At 45.4% G+C, this 20,864-nt stretch overlaps 1 protein-coding gene across 1 annotated transcript; it reads right to left on the minus strand.

The window, feature by feature from the left end:
• Positions 1-2,833: 2,833 nt before the first annotated feature.
• Positions 2,834-5,261, minus strand: LOC124658187 (transcription factor MYB83-like). Its single transcript, XM_047196599.1, has 2 exons — positions 4,939-5,261; positions 2,834-3,724 (listed from the first exon to the last, which is right to left on the minus strand). The coding sequence occupies exons 1-2, from the start codon at positions 5,259-5,261 to the stop codon at positions 2,866-2,868; spliced, it is 1,182 nt and encodes a 393-aa protein (XP_047052555.1). The 3' UTR covers positions 2,834-2,865.
• Between the last annotated feature and the right edge of the window lie 15,603 nt (positions 5,262-20,864).

Here is a 20,864-nt window from a genome sequence, read left to right on the forward strand (position 1 = left end):
TCACCAACAACCTTCACGTGTTCCTTGACTCCTACTGGTTCGATAACTTTGGTTTCTTACTGAGGGAAAACTTGTTGCTGTACGCATCACACCTTCCTCTTGGGGTTCCCAACAGACGTGTGTCAACTACACGCCAGCAGTGAGTGTTTCTGTCTTGAGCACATTCTCTTTTGTTTACTCCATGCATGGTATGTGGCTAATCCATGAGTTATGCATGACTATGCATGTATCGTGTCCGCAGGTTCCACTGGATTCTGCTAGTAATTCAATTTCACACCTGCACAGTTCTCGTCATCGACTCTCTGAATATGGATTCAAAGCTTTGGGTCGACATGAGAAGAATGCTGCAAAAGTAATTATTTTCATTCATTTGCGCTCTATATCGATCGGCCTCTTTCGTTCATTTCCTAATATCAAGTAACTAATAACTCTCTTGTTCATTTAATTTTCTTTGCCTCGTAGGGTTTGGAGACGGTTCACAGATGAAACGGTCGGTGAATTAAAAAAAAGAGCTAGAATTTAGAAGGTCACTGGCTGGGGAAATTCAGCCACCGGGGACCAATCTATGTGGATACTATGTTTGTGAGTTCATCCAGAGATACACCTCTGAGCGGACGCCATCGGATAACAACGTCAAGAGGAATAACTTGCGGAAGACGCTTAGTCCAGAAGCTCGCTTCCGACCAATTCAAGAGAAACTAGCACGATGGTTCATGAGGGAAGTCCTCCATCCTAAAGGAGAACACTATTACGAGGACGTAGAACTTCTGATGCAGTAAATTATGTATGGAAACTTGTTCAAAATTGTATATGGTCATCCGATATTGAATATATATTGTATATTCCTCTTGAATTCTTTTTAGTTCTAATTTCAAATTTGTTTGAAATTGTACATTCATATGCATGTATGTAGTACCGTAGAATATGTGAAACTCCTTCAAAATTAAAATAAAACACAAAAGAAATAAAACAATAACAAATTAAAAAGAAACCAGATTTAGGGGGGGGCTAAAACCCTAAACTTGCGGCGCCCTTTAGTCGCGGTTGGCCAGAAGAACCGCGACTAAAGGTCCTCCGCCCCGACGGTCGCCTGACGCCCACGTGGACGGGCCTTTAGTCGCGGTTCATAAGCAACCGCGACTAAAGGGTGGGGGGGGCTGTAGTCGCGCATATTTAATCCCGGTTGCGCAACCGCGACTAATGGAAGTTGCCAACCGGAACTAAAGCCCCTTTTTCTACCAGTGGTTGGAGATGATCGCTCTCATGTGGTGTGTCTGTTGTGTGTAACGGTGGGCGCGAGCGTTTCTCTTGTGGTTTACGTATTTGTTGCAGTTGCAGATAAGATTGTGTGTGTGCGTGTGTAAAATTTTCTGTTTATAATCATTTCGTACAATCCAATTTGTTTTCGCGATCACAAGTAAGGTGCACATGGGCATACACACCACACGTCAAAGAGAGATGTACGTGCAGCGGAAACAACAAGAGGTGGCAGAAAAGGGCACAAAACCCATCTAGGGTTCCGTCCTCCTCGTCGGCGATACTGCTGGTTCGCTCTGCCTCCAGTGGCCTTGCGGCCTTGGAGGTGTAGCGGACCACGGTCTATCGCCGGCGGGGAGTTTTCGTTTTTAATTTAGTTTGATTTTCAGTCTCTTTCTTGCGATGATGAGGCGGCGGCTACATCCTGAAGTCAGAATAAAGTCCTTCCCGCCCTATCCTCGCTCCAGTGGTGCATTTAGCGCCGACGGAGGGCGTGTGGAGTTGTGTGTCCGTCGGATCTCCTGGGATCCGATCGGTTTTTGTGTTTCTTGGTGTGGTTTCATGTCAGTCTCTTCCGATCTACAGTTGTCATCATTGGCGATGGTTGCTGCTCTGGTGCGCATGTCTTTTGGAACCTTAGCATGACGATTTTCTGTCTGTCTACTACAACAAGCTCTACTACAACAAGCTTTACCTGACTCTAGAGATGAAGGGGTGAGGACAGCGGCGCGCCCTTGGCTCGTGCTAGTGTATGTAGTTGTCGCTAGGTGGTCTGAGAAACCAATTTGTAATTTTTTATTATTTTTTAGACTATTTGTACTACTGTTGATGATTATTAATAGATCAGTGGATTTCTCGCAAAAAAAGAGATAGGTGTATATATATTGACTGATTGATTTGCCATGGGAAAGTTGTCCACATCAACTTTCCTGCCTCCCTCCATTATATTCTCGAGGAGTCTAATCGCATGGTCCATCCATCCAATTGCCTCTAATCGCAACCTACCTACACATTTGACCACTGATAGTGACTGTTGCTCCTACTCCATGCATGCACATGATAGGCATGATCTCCCTCACTCGCTCACTCACTCAGCTGGCACCTTTGATAGACCCTTCAAAATCAATCTATATTCATAAGCTCATCAATGTGACTTCATGTGTAAGGGAAGCAGTTGGTGCATGAATGGAAAGAGGAAGCAAAGAAACAAAACAAAAAGCAGATCACTTTACCATGAAGGAAATTCTTTTATAAAGCCGAAGTGTGCATGCATTATCTATAAAGATAATAATTAGTCAGGCTGTAGCTAAGCTTGGTGTACAATGTACTACAGCATTCATGCATATACATGCATTGTATTGTGATGGCCGATTGACAACATATAACTCAAGTACCTTTGCTTTAATTATTTGTATGTCTGTATACAAGAATGAATTCGTCAAGATATGTAGCATCAAAAGTGAAGGAGTGTGGCTGTGAAGAAAAAATCTTGTACATGGGTGAAATAATGTCAAGGAAAAATACTACCTTTAATGAATATATACTTATATATGTATATCTGTATATGCATGCACCCTCAGCTAGGAGGTGTGTCCCACCAGCCAGTCGTCACTCAACTTGGAAATCAAGGAAAGGCATAGATGACACATCTTTCATCAGCTCCTCCAAGTCCCACTCCCCCATGACTACGTTCCTGCTCATGTGCTGCTGGTGACCATGCTGCTCCCAGTAGGAGATCACACTGTTGACATTGTTCTTGTTGTTGTTGCTGTCCGTAATGTTGCTGCCATTGTTGCTGCTCAGTGTGGTAGCCTCAGCAGACATGTTAATATTTTTATGGTTGATGTTGCTGTCCTTACCGCTTGATGCCGTTAGGGTTTGACCTTGTAATGCTACCGCCATGGGCTCTAGCAGAGGGGGCACGTTGAAGAGGACACCATGTTCGCTTCCTACGCCGACTGCTCCTTCTTCTGCCGTGAAGCAACCGCTTCCTCCTCCCATTGCCATCCCATGGTTGTAGTAGCTACCACCATGAAATGGATCAACCTGCTTAAAGGATGCATGGTCGTGGAAGAACGGCAGGGCCGACGTGTCGGTGGACGGCGAGACGCCACAGACTTGGTCAGGGAGGGGGAGGAGGAGGCCGCCGTAGACCCTGGCCGCAGCTACAGCGATCGTCGACGGCCGGCTCTGCTGCTGCATCGACGAGGTGGAGGAGGTGGAGGAGGAGGAGTCTATCCGCCACACGCTCTTCATTGCGTGGTGGCCGCCGTCATCTAAGCTGGTGAGGTCGAGGCAGCTGGCACTGCCACCGTCGTGCTTGGGATCCGGCGGTGACGCGCATTCCGTTGTCGCCGGAGACGAAGCCGCGGAGCTCATCTTGAGCCGCTTCTTGATGGTGGAGTTCCAGAAGTTTTTGATCTCGTTGTCGGTGCGCCCCGGCAGCCTGGCAGCAATCTGAGACCACCTGGAGTAGCAGGACAAAGATTTTATCGTAAGCAAACATCAATGGAGAGGTTTCCGTCAAAAAAAGTTACAGGCACACGTGTCTTGTCTTTTGTTTTTCCTGTGTACCTGTCTTGGCTTTTTGACGCATGCATGGCTAAAACGTATCTATGCATGTTCTGCTTATTGTTAAAAACGACTAATTGGAATCTAGTTCACTATATATTTATGTCGTTATCAGACTGGTAAGACAGAGATTAATCACACATGATAGATCCAAAAAGAAAAATGCAAACACATGTATGTCTTTCATTGTGTTGATATTTTTTAGCGGTTTGATTGCATTGATAACAAGCATCTTTTATTTGCTACCGTAGACTACCAGTTCGGCCGATGGATGCAGGAGGAAGAATCCATCATACCCCTCAGAGACCTTGGATGTTAATTTTAATTTCTGTAAGAGTGTTTTCTAAGGTTTGTTATACATAATTTATGGCCTTTGTTCCTTTTTTAAAAAAAGTTCATTGCATGCAAAAAATAACAAAAATCATTCGTTGTCAATCAACTTGAGCAATGCGCTCACTTTGGTCATCCGGTTCTACAATTGTTTCGTTAATCCTAAGTTGTATGATAATTTCTTATGTCTTACAAAACTTTATCAAACTTGTTTAGGTATAAGAAAATCTAGTCAACTTAGACCCAGACAGAAACCTCTTTAAATGCCAGATTTTACACACTGACTAAAGAAAATATACCTCCGGACTCGACATGAATTCTAAATCCATCTGAAACCTTAAGATTTATTACTATTTACTGTACAAAAAAATCCTGTTGAATTTAGACTTGTTATGTATTACTTGAGCGCAATGCTCATGTACTGAGAATGTCTATAAACATATGCAAACAAAGACAACAATGTGTGTTATTTCTATGGGGAGGACAACAATGTGTATTTCAAAAGCAAGGTTGAAAATAGAACAAATAAGAGGGCAGCAATTATATCTGCTACAATAATGTTCACCAAGTCAAAAGTTTCACAACCACCACTGAAGCTCTCGATTTGATGGTGTTCACATATTTTGGATAAGAACGGGCTGTGTGATAAATATTTGATGTAACTTATGAACCTGAAAATAACTTGTCTATAGCATTCCGGAAATTGGCAGCTATAGAAAAAGAAAAATTGTATCCACAATGGCATGCAGAGATGCACATATGCATGCAGGCTCGATGTACCTGTTGCCGAGGATAGCGTGGAGGTTGACGATCAGGTCCTCTTCTTGTGGCGAGAAAGCGCCCCGCTTGAGGTCCGGCCGGAGGTAGTTGATCCACCGGAGGCGGCAGCTTTTGCCGCACCGGTGCAGCCCGGCGTTGCGCGCCACGTCGCTCCACGATCCCTGCCCGCTCCGCAGCATGTACGCCACCAGCCTTTCGTCCTCCTCCGGCGACCACAGCCCCTTCCGCAGCTTCGCGGCTGCAGCAGCGCCCACATTGCTGTTTCCCGGCGCCACCACGCCGCCGCCGCACTTCGTCGTTGGGCAGTCTATGGGCTTCCTCATTGCCCGGCCTCTGCTCACGCACACGAGTGTGGAGATAGATAGATATATAGACGTAGTTATGGGTTGTATATAGCTACCTAGCTAGATCGGGTCGATCTCCAAGTACACCCAGTGTAAATATATGATATATGCTGGCTCGAGTGTGTGTGTGATATATATATGATGTGTATGTGTGCTATGAATGGAGTGAGGGGAGAACTCAGGAGGAGGGGGACGAGAGGATGAAGAAGGAGACGATGATATGATGGCGATGGTGATAGGTGTGTGCTTTGCTTAGAAACTGAACAAGTAGATGGAGAGCAAGATCAAAGAGAAAGAGGTCTCCCTAAAAAAAAGAGGGAGGGGAACTGCTAGGTCCACACACAACACTCTACCATAGTAAGAGGACTTCGGGATCTCTCACATGCTCTAACCAGGCAAATGAGTTGGAATTGTATGCCCTTGGATTTTAATTTAATGAAAGTGCTACCCTGACCATAAGTTACATCTGTCTCTGAATGATTTGTCAGTCCATTAGAGATTCCTCCTTGAGCTTCAACTGACCTACATTGCATCACAACATGGCAGCTGACAAACAAAATAACAAAAAAGAACTGATGTATATTTGGTGAACATCGAGTGTTGAGGGTCAGAGAACCTATCTAATACTGATTTGGGTGCGTTGGAGCCCAATAGTCGACCGATTAACTTGGCGGTTTTGTGCACATGTATGTGATGGTTTTGAATCGTTGGACATTTCAAAAATCAGTAAAATAAGTTTTATTAACTCAAAACTTGCATCGAGCTAGCACAAGAAAACTAATTAACTAAAGACTTTTGCTGCAGTTCACCCTCTCTCCTAAACTTAAACACATGAATGGCCTAGATTTCTCTGTACCCCTTCATAATTAGTGGCATGATGTGCATTAGGGCAAATTAAGAGTTATGTACATCCCTACACTTGGGATGGATGTATTCGTACATCATTTTGGTACGGTTTGTGTAGCCCCGTACTCATCGCTATCTGCTTGTGGTTGCCCGTCCTCGTCACCGGCAAGGGCTAGTCTACTAGCCCCAAACCAGAATCGCCGTGTTCTCCAATAAGAGCAAGTACAATAAGTTCTAGTCAGCTGGCTATAAGGATTAAACTACTATATTATTGCTTAGTTGGAGGAGAGAGAGGAGGAGAGAGAAGGAGAGCCAGCTCTAGCACGTGCTCCTAGGCACTTTGTGAGAGTGAAATGTGGGTCATACATTGATAAAGTAGTACATTTTTATAGCTCACTATTGTATATGTTTGCTCTAAGTTAGCTATAGATGACATGGTACTTGGTTTATAGCCAGCAGCTGGCTACACTATTGGAATTGCTCTAAACATGTGCATACATCCAATTGTCAACAACATGACCGGGCTTTGGATTTCTCACCGTGAACTAGTGCGCTGCGGATATCAGACTAGTCATAGTGGGGAGTAACATAGAGTAGTAACATGGTGCATGTTACTACCCTATGTTACTACCTTCATAGTGGGTAGTTACATATTTGTGGTATCATGCATGTTATATTTATTAGATTGTAGACTCATCTTGTCTTGAGAAGTGTGATGTGATGGTAACATAGCTAGTTGCCACATCATTCTCTTTCTTCATTTATTGTCATGCCATGTCACCAAAATGCTTTGGGGTGTGTGATGTTACTACCTATGTTACTCCCACTATGAGCAGTCTCACCACCACTGGAGGTGCTTGAGACTTGTCATGTATAGCATAAAGAATAATTTTTTTTAGGGAGCGTAAAACAAGGAACTGGTGATCGATGTCTCCATTGTTCAAGTTTCAACGCATTGACGACGTGTACATGGCAAGATCTTTTTCTTTGCATTGAAATACATGGCAAGATCAAACGACCACGCATGCTAAATGTATTTGATCCACTTATTTAGCTACTTTCGGTTATCTATACAAACTTGTATACTATACATAGAAGATACTGGTTTAAATCAGAACCTACGATATAATCATCCAACTAATTAATTTTTTTTTGAAGCTGAACAGTGAGTTTCCTCACTGCATATTTTTATATTTTATTAAAATAAAGAACTGTACAAACAGTGCTAGAGAAACGCACTGGAACAAAAAAAGAAGAAGCTAGAAGAAAAGATCCTACAAAATTATACAAAATTTTCTACCCAAACCTGTGTCCCGCATAAGACTTCATCTTAGCCTTGTGAATAAGGAGATGCAGTTCATCCTTTAATTTGCGCCTGGCTCGGTATAGGCTGGGAGTCAATCCTTTGAAGATAAAATCATTACGTGTCGTCCAAATCGACCAACAAATAAGAATGATGATTTCCATGAAGAAAGGCTGTCAATATGTACTTTGATACTCTGTATATAGCTCTGGATATCATTTGGCATAGTCACTTGAGAGAGATTCCAGGGAGGGCACATGTACTTCAAACATTGTATTGCAAACCCAACTAATTAATTTTAATTATCCTAAAAGACAAAATTGTCCTTTAAAGTTTTAGAGGGGGTGCATTGAAGCACACCTCTTAACTGAAATGGGCAGAGTCACAGCAATGAGTGAATAAAACTTCTTAGCAAAAATAAACTCTAAATGACAAAAGAATAAAACATACTAAGGTTAAGGAGGATAGATGCGTACAATACACCACCAAATAACTCCTTTGCCACCTGCTCCGTTTGGGTATATGTCGCCATGCATAATCCTTGTGCTCTGACCATTAAATAGTTGGATCTTAATAGTAAAATAAAACATAGCTATCTCACGATCTAATTAATTTGAAAAATAATCATGTGGCACCGTTTTGGCGATTACATGTATTTACCCCGCATGCATCTGATATTGGCATATCCCAGCACGTCAAGTATTTAATTTGGTGTAACTGACATGGGTGCACCAAACATTTACATACTGTTATGAGAGAAGGGGAGAGAGATGTCTAGTGTTCTTGTCTTTGACTCCAGCTCTTGTCGTCTTTTCCATCCTCACTTCCCTTGAGCCAGAAGGTTATCATGGCCACCTGAGGGGCAGAGGAGATCAGTTGAGGGGACAGGGATATACGCATATACATGTCCATGTGTGGGGTTGTACATGTTTTGCAATGAAGCATAGCTAGCTAAGTCACATAATTGCTTGGACTTCACATAATCCCACTCCCTCTATCTAGATCTCTTTCTCTCTCGTATCTCAGCTTTCAAATGTCATCATAATCCATAGGGGCGTATATCAAAACAGTCGCTATTATGTGTGCATGCAATAACAGATCGATCGATGATGGAAGCTGTTGTAGTAAGCTGCAAAACATGCGTGCGTGGAAGCCTTTGCATGGAGTGTACGTCTGGCTAACTGGCCCCTCTTCCTCTGCAAGGGAGCAGAGACTCAGACTTCATTCTCTCTCCCTCCCTCTCTCTCTCTCAAATTAACAATATTTTTTAAAAATAAAAAGGGAAAAGAAAATAAATTTCATGGGTGTATATGGGGTGGTAGCTAGAGCTAGCTTGCAACTTTACTAGTTGGTCGTAGAATCGTTGTATATACATGGTTGTGATCTTCTGAAGATTTGCCCACTTGTCAGCTATGAGTTGAAGTACAGTGAGCGGCACCGTGGGTGTCTACTTGTCAGTGCCTGAACTATGCTACCAATCCTTCTAGATCAAGGCATGGCGTGATTGGTTCGGTTAAGGCTACCTTTTTTCGATAAAGGAAATATATTAATATCAAAAGATACCAATTACATCCAGCCTCTGCAACAACGCAATACCCTAATGATAGTACAGATGCACACAGCTAAAAAAGAGAAAATAAAACTAAGAAATAAAAGTCCCGCCACAGTATCTCAGGTCTAGCAACAACAATACATCCATCATCAAGACAACACCTGAAATACAGACTCTCCAAAAGCGACGCCTCCAAGAAGGGAACAGTGCACCAGCGCCGCCGTCGCCCGATCAAAGCTCTTAGGTTTTCACCCTGAAGATAGTCCCCGCTCTCAAAACAATGCCTCCAACAAGGTCATTGCCAGGCACAACCAGTTAAGGCTAGACCTTGGGTTTCACCCTGAAAGGTAGGACTCTGAACTTCACCTGTGTTGCCGCCCCCACTTTCATACCACTGCTGCGAATCCCAGAACACCAAGCAAGTTCCTCAATATCGCGAAGACTTGGACCTTCTTTAGATAATCCCCCGATCCCGCCTTCATGATATTCTCTGCTTCTGACTTCACCATGGACCAAAAGTCACTTGATGTCAAGTCAGAGCAGAGCTTCAAGCCGCTCCCTCCGAAACCAATCGGTCGGAATAAAAGCATGGGTGCGCGTAACCGAATACCACCTGAACATGTGAACTCCAGTCAAAAGATGCATTGTTTCATTCGCTATCGGAGCTTTCCGGAACTCATCACTCCGGCTAGATGAAGAAAGATCGGCATCCAGAATGTCTTCATCTTCGCGAAAGAAGAACCCTAGGACCACCACCATGAAAGCCGGAACGGACGGCCCCCACACCGCCGCCATGACTAGGAACCACGGTCCATCTTCCTCCTCCAACTCGGCCGGTGGAAGCCAGCAGCCGTCGGGATAGCGGCTACACACGCCCATGACGCGGAGACGGCCGGCTGCTGCCCGCCAGGATAGCCTGGCCGAGCCTCATTTCCGCCGCCTCGCGACCATGTACCTTGCCACTGCCGCCCTTCCTCCCCGCCGAGTTCCGCCACACCATCGTGTCCCCCGCCATGATCCAGGTGGTGTAGCCGAAGGCCACCACAACCAGACCCGCTGTCCATCGTCGCCACCCCTGAAAGACCCCACCTCCGCGCGAAGGGGAGTCCATGGGCGCCACCACCGCACCCTGCCATTGGCAGCCGGGCGCGGCCACCACCGCCAACCCCGACGGCTGCAGCAGCCGGGAAGAGGAAGATCAGCTACCTTTTCTAGAAGTTTGGGTCGTCGCCCGGAGCCGCCTCGCGCGAGACGACCCGGGGCGAAGATCGGGTGGGGGAGGGAGGACAGGGGATGGAGGGGACGGTGGTGGAGGGTGAAGGGGCGGCGCTGCAGGGAGGGGTCGGGTGGGGAGGGAGGCGGAGGCTGGGTGCGGAGGGAGGCGGCGGCTGGGTTAAGGCTACCTAGGTTTCCGTATATCTGCTCTACATATCTCTACTTAGATTGGCGGTTTGTTAAAATGATTATGCGTAATTATGTGGTACTCTGATTGGCGGAAATAAAACTAACAATTTGGGTTGCCTGTTGCTCACGAGACGCAGATGCTGTGATCTGACAAGTTTTCCCCGGCCCCTAATTAACTGGTTCTTTAGATAGACTATAAGAACATCCAAGACATCTTCACGTATTGAAGAATTTATGTTCCCATGCTTCAGAAAGTAATATTTCTCGTACATCACGTTTCCATCTTATAAAAGGAAGCTTCTTTCCGTAAAAGAAATGCCACACATGCACGAGAGACACTATAGTATGCCAAGTGCTAAAATAAGGATTTCAGTCATGTGACCCACTCAAGGGCCAGATTTTGTTTAATCATAATCCATAGTTCCATACCTTAAGTGGGCCACTTAAGCATATAGTTTAATTTTCCGAAAGTTGTTGGCACAACTTGGTATGAAAAACTGATGCATATGAATGCTATATGTGTTTTTAAGCTTCCTTTCGTGTCCGTTTAATCCCTACATGACTAAATTATTAACTCTATATAAAAAAGTTAATTGTTGAGGGGAGCTGGTTATATATGCATACTATAACGCACCTAGGGTCACTGCGGCACCGGCACAAAAAAAGTGCCGCTATTTCTACCAAAAGTGCTGGCAATTTTGATTAGAGGTAGAAAAAAGTGCTTGATTTACTCATTTCGTGGTTGCTCATTGATGGAGTTTTCCCAAAAATACTGGCAATTTGGTTTAGAGGCACTTCTAAAACTACCTCTATTTATTTGCGGACACTTCTAAAATTGCTTGTAATTTCTTTGCCAGCACCTCTAAAAGTTCCAGTAAATTTTTTTGCCGGCACTTTTATTAGATGTCTTTCATCATAATTTGAGGCAGTTTTATGTAATGCCTCTATTTTCAAATTCATGCAATATTCAAAAGTGCCAAAAAATCAAATAAAGGCAGTCCATCAGTGCCTGTAAATCTTTTATCTCTAAATAGAAGCTCCTCTATCTTATTTTCCTGATTTCTCATGCAGCCACGTTCATCACTTTGTTTTTTTTTTTTTTTTTTTTTGAGACAATCATCACTTTGTTTTTGACCCACGCCTCACACCTTCACGGTCGCATGTGTTTTGCCCTCCCAATTTCTTTCACACACGGGCAGGACGAAACTGCTGCTTGCACCTGGGCTGGACATGGATGATTCTTGATTGAGCACTGCTATACACACGACAAAGTTCATACATGGGCTGGCTGACCCAACTATGGGACCAACTTTTCACTACATGGGCTGGGTGACCCAACTATGGGACCAGCTAGCCAACAATTACCGATGACCCCCCTAGAAAGAAATCCCGATGCCATTGACTAACTTGATGTTTCTTCTCCCGACAGTTCATATTTCCCAACGCTTCGCTTTCTCTTCACTTTTTTTTTTTTTGAGAAACACAGTACAAACGCAGGCGCTCACATACACGCGCATACACTCACCCCTATGAACGCACACACGCACACCCTACCCCTATGAGCACCTCCGGAAGACCGAGCCGGCGGATTGGATCTTGAAATTGACGAAGTCACCACAGGCGCCTCGCTGTCGACGGGAACGTCGCCTCCCACTGAAAGAATATTCCACCTTTATGAGACACACAGATGTCAAACCTGGGGTTTGAACTCTATTTCCCAATGCTTCGCTTTCTCTTCACTTTCACCATGTTCTGTGCAACAAATGCAAATGTAACCGGACGTCCACGATCTTCAAGGAGGCAACTTAACAACCAACATTGCCTTTAGATACCTGGAACAGAATTGTCATCCTCCATTCCGGCACATATCGGCGCCTTTCCCTAGGTCGCCATCTCCGGCCCCAGCCTAATCCAAACATCGACCTCAACGTCCCGACGAGCAGGTCGTCCGGGAGCGTGCAAAGAAAGCCCGCCAAAATTCTTGATGTCGAACGCCCTCCGTCCCCCGCAACCTGTTCGACGAAATGTCGCCGCTGCTCGTTTTGCCCTCTGACCCAATATGCTCCTCTCTATATCAACCATCGTTTGTGTCCATAGTTTGCATAAAACCAAATAATACGCATCGCAAGCATTCTTCGATGGAGAAGAGGCCATGATCAACGAAGGGGTCGACACTGAGACCCAACATGCCACCCAAACCGACACCCAAACGGCTCCGATCCCCAACACGCCACCCAAACCGACACCCAAATGACCCCGATCAACATTGGTTCATTGTTGGGTGACGGTGAAAGATTGTCCCAAGTGGCACGAGCTCTACGCCTCCTACGACGCCAACACAAAGCCTAAGGCAATCCAATGTCATTGATGTCGATGGTGCCACCCCAAGTAACGCAAGTGCACCAAAGAGGCCGAGAGGACGGACAAGCTCGAAGGCCGAGGCCGAGCGCAAAGCCTCCTCGCAAGCGCTCATGGAGATGATCAAGAACCTCCTAGGTGTCACATGAGAAGACGGACGAGCGAAAGCGCCAGGATAAAGAGGAGGCCGTGAAGAACTGCGTCGATATCCAACACAAGAATCTCTCTATTGAAGAGATCAACGCCCACAACAGGCGTAAGGAATTGGAGCTCGCCCTACTCACCGAGGAGGCCAATCTCATGGCGACCCCATTCATCGACAACATGGATCCAACTCAGCGGGCATGGTTAAGAAGTTGAAGATCCTTGATCGAGATATGTGATTCAATCGATCGTCTACATTATTTTGGACGTTGTGTATGCCGACAATGCCGGTTTTGAATTATCTTATTGTAGTAAATTTGGATTATTTGCTATGTTGTTGCTTTTATTTATCCATTGAAATGTGGACATGAAATTTCCTAATTCACGAGGGCGCGGACCAAATGCGGTCTACCATTGGGGCCGCTTCCAGGTGCAAAACGGACATGGGACTCCTCGGTGCCCGTCGCGGCGACCCCATACGGACCACAACGGATAGAATGGTTGTCTGAAATGTGGTGGCCTGTTGGAGGTGTACCAAACCTGTGCAGTGGACTCAGCCACATGCATATAGTCATCTTGTGTGTCTGGAGGAACTCCATAGGCAAGCATCCTCAAAGCAGATGTGCACTTCTGGATCGAGAAAAAACCAATCGTGCCAACACAATCTTGCTTGCAAACAAAGTAGGTGTCATACTCCCCACCGGCCAACACAATCTTAATAAATAGCTTCCGTTTCATCCGGAAATGGCACCGAAATGTTACCTCCCCGTGCAATGGATCATCGGCGAAAAGTAGTCGGCGTACAACATGCAGTACCCCTTCAGCCTCTGCCTCGGCTTGCTCTTGCGCCGCCCCGACCTCGAACCTCCACGCCGCAACTTAACATCTCGGGAATATATGGAAAGGAGAGAAGAGAGGTTCTCCATATTCTCGCCATCGTCAACGTCAGCGGCACCATCATCGGCCTCCTCCTCCAACAGAGCGACAATCATCTCAGCGTCGTCCATATCCATGTCAGGCAAAACGTCGAACACCTCACAGGCAGGACGGCCGGGAGGGGCACAAAACTATCGGCGGAACCCTCTCAACGGTGGATCTATGGCCGGTGGGTGGTGAGGTGGGTCGGGGTGCTTTTGTTCGACGTCCCTGCCTTTTCCGACCGTGGGGAACGGTGGAGGCTGCGAGGGGTGGTACCACCGGTGATCTGGCGAGGCAAGCATGAAATGGACGAATGGGAGTTTGTTTTCCTCTCTCTCACCGATAAAGATGGCCCACGCTGTTTTCAGCTACCTCTGACGCCCCCGCTTGCCCAACCCTCCCGGTTGGGCGCGGCATGAGAGCGCCGAATGGCAAAACGAGTTTTACCGGCCGAAAAGGGTGAAAATTTCAATCTGACGCCCCCCAAAGCCGTTTCGGGGGGGGGGGGGGGCAAGGGGAGATGCTCTTAGTACCTTACATCAGATCTTCAATGTACAGTCAAGTTTTTGTCCATGTGACTTACAATTCTTCCATGTTCTCTGTCAACATCATGAGCATTGACCTACATTTTGTTCGCACTACTTAACGACAATTTCATGAACTATAATTGACAAGACAAGTTTTGGGAAAGGCCAAGTGTTCCATGTGCTTCTTGTGAATTCAACAAGACAAGTTGCAGAACTTACATTATGATTTGGCCATTGGATGGAGTGTGCTTCAGCTTGTCCAAGCAATGTCATTCTTTCCTTTGCTCGTGGAAGATTTGTTCTACTTCTGCAACGAAGAGAGTAAGAGTCATGTGACACATTAAGTAACAAACTCCACTAGCAAGACATATCACAGAAAAATTACCCACGCTAGGTAAATTACTGTAGGGAATAAAGTTCAGATGTTCTATTTTCTAATGATATAATTTTTGCATTATATAATTTAAATTATATAGGTTAAATTGGTGACCTAGGGGTACACGCGCGCCTAATAAACTGTAAAGGAGGGAGTATTCTTTATATGGGAACACGGTTTTCAAGAAGTTATTGAATGAAATATCTGTGTAGCTTCAAGCCTGGATTGGTTGAAGGTTCTAGCTTCTTGTAGACATGCAGTTTGCATTTTTTTTTTTTCTAAATGCTTTAGCCATATGGGAACAATTACCTTGTTAAAACCAAGGTATATTAGGAAGAAAATACTATGTAACTGAGAAAATAAAACGGGCGGTTCTCCTTTATTTATTGGATGTCACTCTTTCAATGTAGCTTTGGTTAGTTGTTTACCAATTTAAGTAGTACTAATAAATACATTACTAATTTATCTTATTTTTCTAAAATCTATACCTAATAATAAAGAAAATAAGGCTTCTTGTTCGTCTGTCTGTTTCTGCCCCTAATGTTTAGAAAAATTACCCACGCTGCCACGGATAAGTTACTTACCGATTCGTCCGCCCGTTTCCACAAAAAGAAAATCCCTCGCTCATCCTCTACATCCGCAAGAGTAGGCAAGCCACAGGCCCACAATGGTCCCTCGATGCCGGCTGGTGGCTGCTCTGGCCTCTGCCATGTCCCCGCTGCAAACCAGGTCACCGCCGCCTGACTAGGCTTTGCCCCGTGCAGTATCACAGGCTTCGCCGAACGGGTCGCCGCTTTCGCTGTGTTCCCCTGCGCCTACTTGTGACTCTGCAACCTGCCAATAGAGGCGATTCACTAATTCCAGGAATGCTGAGCTGCTCGACAATGCTTAGACACCAGAAGGATGGTGGGATTGGACCGGTAATCTGGTTCACGCCGGCGTCGATGACAAATGTATTGGTCAGCATTGTGATCTCGTACGTGGGGGAGTCAGCCGGAGTGCTGGATGTTGAGGAGGTACAACTCAACGAGAGTGTCTTTTGCTTGCCCGATTGATTGTGGGATTGGATGGGCGAGGTAGCTGAACTTGGAGAGTACGATCGATGTTGGCTTGAACAGAGGCCTGAAACCAAGGTTGTTGTAGTCTTTGCTCCCCCTATACAACTTCTATGCAGGATTGCTCGACCATATTGATGTGTTCTCCATGTTGCTGGTGACCCGATGCTGAGCCACGACAGGAGAGAGTTCACAAATTGTGGTGACCTTGCATACCACTGCATGTTGTAGTATGCCAGTCGTTGATATAACATTCATGAAGTATCAATCCGCAAATATTACATCCCTCAGAGTAGTACAACAGAACATAGCAGGTCCACAACTCATTCGTTTATTATAACAAGCAACATGTACATATCATCTCGGAGCTCCTCTTGGGTCCTAAGAGGGATACTCCTGGGTTCGAGGCGAACCCGACTTAACTTACAATATAAGAGTCTTACTAAGTTATACATTTATTCCCTTCGAGCAGTTAAGTACTAAGAGTTCGTACTGCTCGGATACTACTACGACTCGGTAGGTCTAAGCTTGCTCTCCTCCGGAACCTTCCCCGGTCCCGTAGACTATGAGATAGTCTACTCCTTCGATACCTCCAGAGAGGTCTGGTTCTTCATAGCCGATGACTTCGGCTCCTTCAGGGTCGTCGTTGTCCTCCTCCAGTCGATTCAGACAATCTAAGCAGGGGATTTAAGAGTGGTATGAGTACGAGCGTACTCAACAAGTTCATTATAGAAAAGAGGTGTTTAATGCACTAGCTACGATATCAGACCAGAAAGTCTAATACCAATGCAAGTTTTGATAAACATTTCTTCAAGAGGTTGCTTTTATTCAGAAGAACTATGTCCGTCAGCCTTCACTGGTTTACTAGAACTTCATGGAGTTCCTTTCCGGCAGCGTTCGCAGCTCCAAATCCCGAACAGGAGTGACAGGTCACGATTCATTACACTCTGCAGAGGTGTGTTGCTTTACCCATAAGAGATCTTAACCTTGGTGCCAACCGGGCAGCTTTCCCGTCCACACTTCCTTCGGTGTGAGGCCCGGTATAAGGTCATAGCCAATCATATTCCTCCGCTACCTCGCACACCCATCCTTTGTTGCATACCCCGACCCTGGGTCCTCGCCGGTCCCGTTATACCAATTAAGGATGGACCCCGGCCACGACAACATTTCTGGGCTCGTACCATAAACTCTTTCGCCGGTAGCTGCAACCCATCATAGACCGCAATAACCGTGGGGAACTTTTGGCTTCCCCAGCCTACCGCTTGCTCCTCGGGCGACAAGTGTCTACGGACAATGCCGTGGGGAACTTTTGGCTTCCCCAGCCTACCGCTTGCCCCCGACAGATTACAAGTGTCTACGGTAAAGCGCGTCCGTTGATGTACAAGAGGTGGAAATACGATTGACTATTCCGTCCCACTCCAGATCTTATGGTTAACATGGGTATTACGGCACAAGAATCACTGGACGACATTTGTTGTTTAATCCTAGATGGATATAAACCCTTGCAATGGAACCTCCACCATATCAACACAATCCATGGTTCCATTGCCCACCACTTAGTCATATTCATAGTTATGAAATAGTGGTTTTGCTTTTTATGCAATAGTGATAAACATAGTACTTTGCAAGTAATTTGGTAAAAATACTCAAATGACATGAGCAAGTGATGAACTTGCCTGAACACTGCAAAGTGTTGCAGTTGGATGGTGTGCACTGACCCTTGTCCTTTGTTGCTGAAAAATAGCATCATTGTCCGATAAGGGCAATGGTTAAAGAAGCAATTATGCATGATTCACCTTTTAGGGTTGTTTCCCCCCTTCCGGTGTTTTTATCATTTCATGTGAGAGGTTAATACTAAGAATGATTTAGAGATACTTTGTTTGGGGTAAAATACTACCTTGAAATTTTGTCAAGGTGTTTTTAAAGTCCCAAAGCATTTATGGACTTATTTTCATTATTGAAAGTATAAGGTGTGATTTAAATGATTATTTTAATCATCAAATTTGGACTTAATCTTGTTTTCTCCAAAAATTCCTTTTCATATTTTATTATGATAGAGAATTTTATCCTGAGTAGTTTTCATATTTTTAATTATTTTTTAGAGCTATTTATCATTTTCTATGCATTTTCAAAGTTTCTGTTTTAATTGGAATTGTGAAAAGTCTAAAATGCCCCTGGGCCCACTTGTCAGGGTGGACCAGCGGGTTGAGTCTAACCCGAGCCGCCTCAACCGGCTCGGTCGGACTCAGTCACTCTCTTCCTCTCCCCTCTCGCGAAACCCTAGCCTTTCGAGCTCTGGCGACTCCCGCATCGCCGCCGCCTTCGCCGATTTTCTCCGGCCAACTCCGGCCATCGCCGGTGGTGAGATGTGGCGCATCTGAACCGCCATTCGACGGCGCTTCAGATCCACCGTGTCGATCTGTGCTTCGTTGCCTCCTCGTTTCTTCCCCAACTCCTCTGCTCGCCTGGCCGTGGTGATTAACGGTGATTCGTCGCCGTCGACGATTCTAGCGCCGTGGCGCGGCAGTGTGCCTCGCCGTGGTGATGCTGGGGCTCTTGCGCCCGGTGACGCCTGACCTGGCTGCGGCCTGGCGCTGCCGTGGTTGGCCCGTGCCGCCATGGGCACGCCGCGGTGCTCTGCTCCAGGTACGTCCGCCTCTGTCTTCTTCCTTCTCTCCTTCTCCTCTTTGTCTAGCTCTGGCTACTGGCCTGCTTCCCCTCGTGGAGATGCTGGCCATGCCGTAATGCTGCTACTGTGCCGTGCTAGGGCTTGGCATGCTGCTGCGCTGTTGCTCGCTCGTGCTTGCCATGGATGCGCGTATCTGTCGTGTCGTGCTGCGCCGTCGCTCTGCGTTCTGCTCGCCGCCGTGCCGTCGCCATGGTTCCTAGCTGCTCTGTTGTGCTGTTCTTCTCTATCACTTGCTGTTGTAACTCATGAGCTCTTGCTCAAGAGCTTGCTGTGATGCTTATGCTTAATTCATTTGCTCCTGCCGTGGTTATATGACTCCTGCCTCTCCTGTGTGTGCAATTCCTTGCCTCTGGCTTGATCATGATGCATGATCCTTGCATTTTTGCAAGTGCCAGTACTCCTGATGTGCTATATCTTGTGCTTAAATTCATGGACATGCTCAATTGAGCCTAGCTGTTGAATTGACAGCTCCATCCCTTGATGGAGTGCTTCCGGATACAATTGTACTTCCTTTATTTACTTATCTGTGATGCAATTGTTCATGTTATATGATTGATTTAATTATCTGGTCCATGTATTGATACTAGAATTGATTCTAGCATGCTCGTAGCATGCTCTAGTAAGCTTCCGATGATCATATGATCATCGGCTGCTTGTAAAAGCCGCTATGTTGTTTCGTGCCTCATTGCTACTCAACTCCGTGATGTGTGTGTGTCACACGTGCTTGTCTCGGGGTGTGTCTGGTGCTTGCTCAAGCATCAGTTGATGCTTGCAATGATCCATTGGATCATCTGCAACGTGCTGGTGCTTTGATTACTTGTGTAGTTCATTTATCCGTATTAGCTTGCTTTATTAAATGGATAAATGATGTGAACTGCTTGCAGTAATGATCATTTCAATGAATTTGGTAAGGCTAGATGGATGCCAACCATCTGGTTGGGTACCCTAGCCCACTACCGAACCCTATTGGGTGATGATGTGATGGCTTAAGGTGTTGGTTGTGGGTTGAGGTGGCCCCGACGACCCCTTTGGTGTCTGTCCAAGGGTAGCTCCCTCTCTCGTGGCTTGCCGTGGTTGGTGAATGCTTGTCTGTAAGTGGATAATTGCTCACTCGGTTGATTCAGACTGGACTTCCAGTGGCTTTTGATGCTCGAGAAATTATATAGACAAAGATTTGTCTATTTGTCCGATGGTATAGCTAGCTATAGGTGCTAAGTGTTCATGGTTGACTAGATAGGATCAACCCTTGCCTGGATTTCCTTGGTGGTGTCGAGTGTTTTGATCCAACCAATGTTCCCTTGGTTGATTTACCTATTGGCTTCTTCCATATTTGCTTGCACCAAATGGTTTGGTAACCGTGATGATGACACAAACAGGGTTCTACCCTTCGTGCTCCCGTAATGCATAGCATGCTTATTTATGAGCAAAATATGATTTTGCTCAGGATGATCTTTGTATACCTCACTCCAGCCTCCTAGATTATGTGTTGATGTAGTGGTTTTTCTTCTGGTTGATGACTTAAGCTTGCCCCTGCTCCTCCCGGCTAGCTTGAGCTTGCTCTACTCCATCCGGTGCTTGCTCACGCGCTGGCGCTCTTGGTGAAACTGTCCCTGGATGGTTTCTGGTGGTTTGTTGTTCTTCCTGTTCTAAGTGTTCTTACTGTTCTTACCCTGGTGAAGCTTCTGTCGATGGAGCTGCTAGGGTTTGCTGGTGAAAAGCTTTTATACTGGCCCTCCTTGTGCTCCTTTGGTCGACAACAGTGCATGTCCTGGGGTTCTTCTCCCCTTGCTGTGTGTGTGTGGAGGGCATGCAGCTCTCCTTGTGTGCTGCTTGTGTGCTTTACAGGTTGGGACTTGGTCCCTAGCTTGGCTCTCCGGCAGTGTTGAGATTATCATCTCAATTTTCACTTGTTTTGCTAACTTGCCAAGTGGCTTTGCCACTTGGCCTATCTTTCATTTCTTTTTGTTGTCTTTGATTGCAGGGATCAAAGAAGATGATGAAGATGATCAGAAATTCATGAGGAAAACTAGTTCATAGTTTAGCCATGTGATTATCTTTGTAATTTTTCATTTTCCTTTTCATTTCTTTTTAATTTCTGTAAAGTGTTGTAATATTTATAATTCAATTTGGGATATTGTAAGTTGACATTGTATCTTGTGTGATTATCAATAAAGCTCAAATTTCTCTAATGAGCTTTAATTATATGAGATATTCCTTTATATGTTTGCTTTTCTATATATGTTAATGAATTTGAATTATTCTATAATTATTTAATGTTTGAATTTTGAAATTCAAACATATCTTATTTGAATTCAATCATGCAACTTAAATTGAAATGCAAAGTTCCCCTCTCTTCTCGAAAACCCTAATTTAGTTAAGTGAGATGCAAGTTCATCGCACTCTCGAAACC

The sequence above is a fragment of the Lolium rigidum genome, chromosome 5, assembly GCF_022539505.1.
Source record: "Lolium rigidum isolate FL_2022 chromosome 5, APGP_CSIRO_Lrig_0.1, whole genome shotgun sequence".
In the NCBI taxonomy this organism is placed as follows: Eukaryota; Viridiplantae; Streptophyta; class Magnoliopsida; order Poales; family Poaceae; genus Lolium; species Lolium rigidum.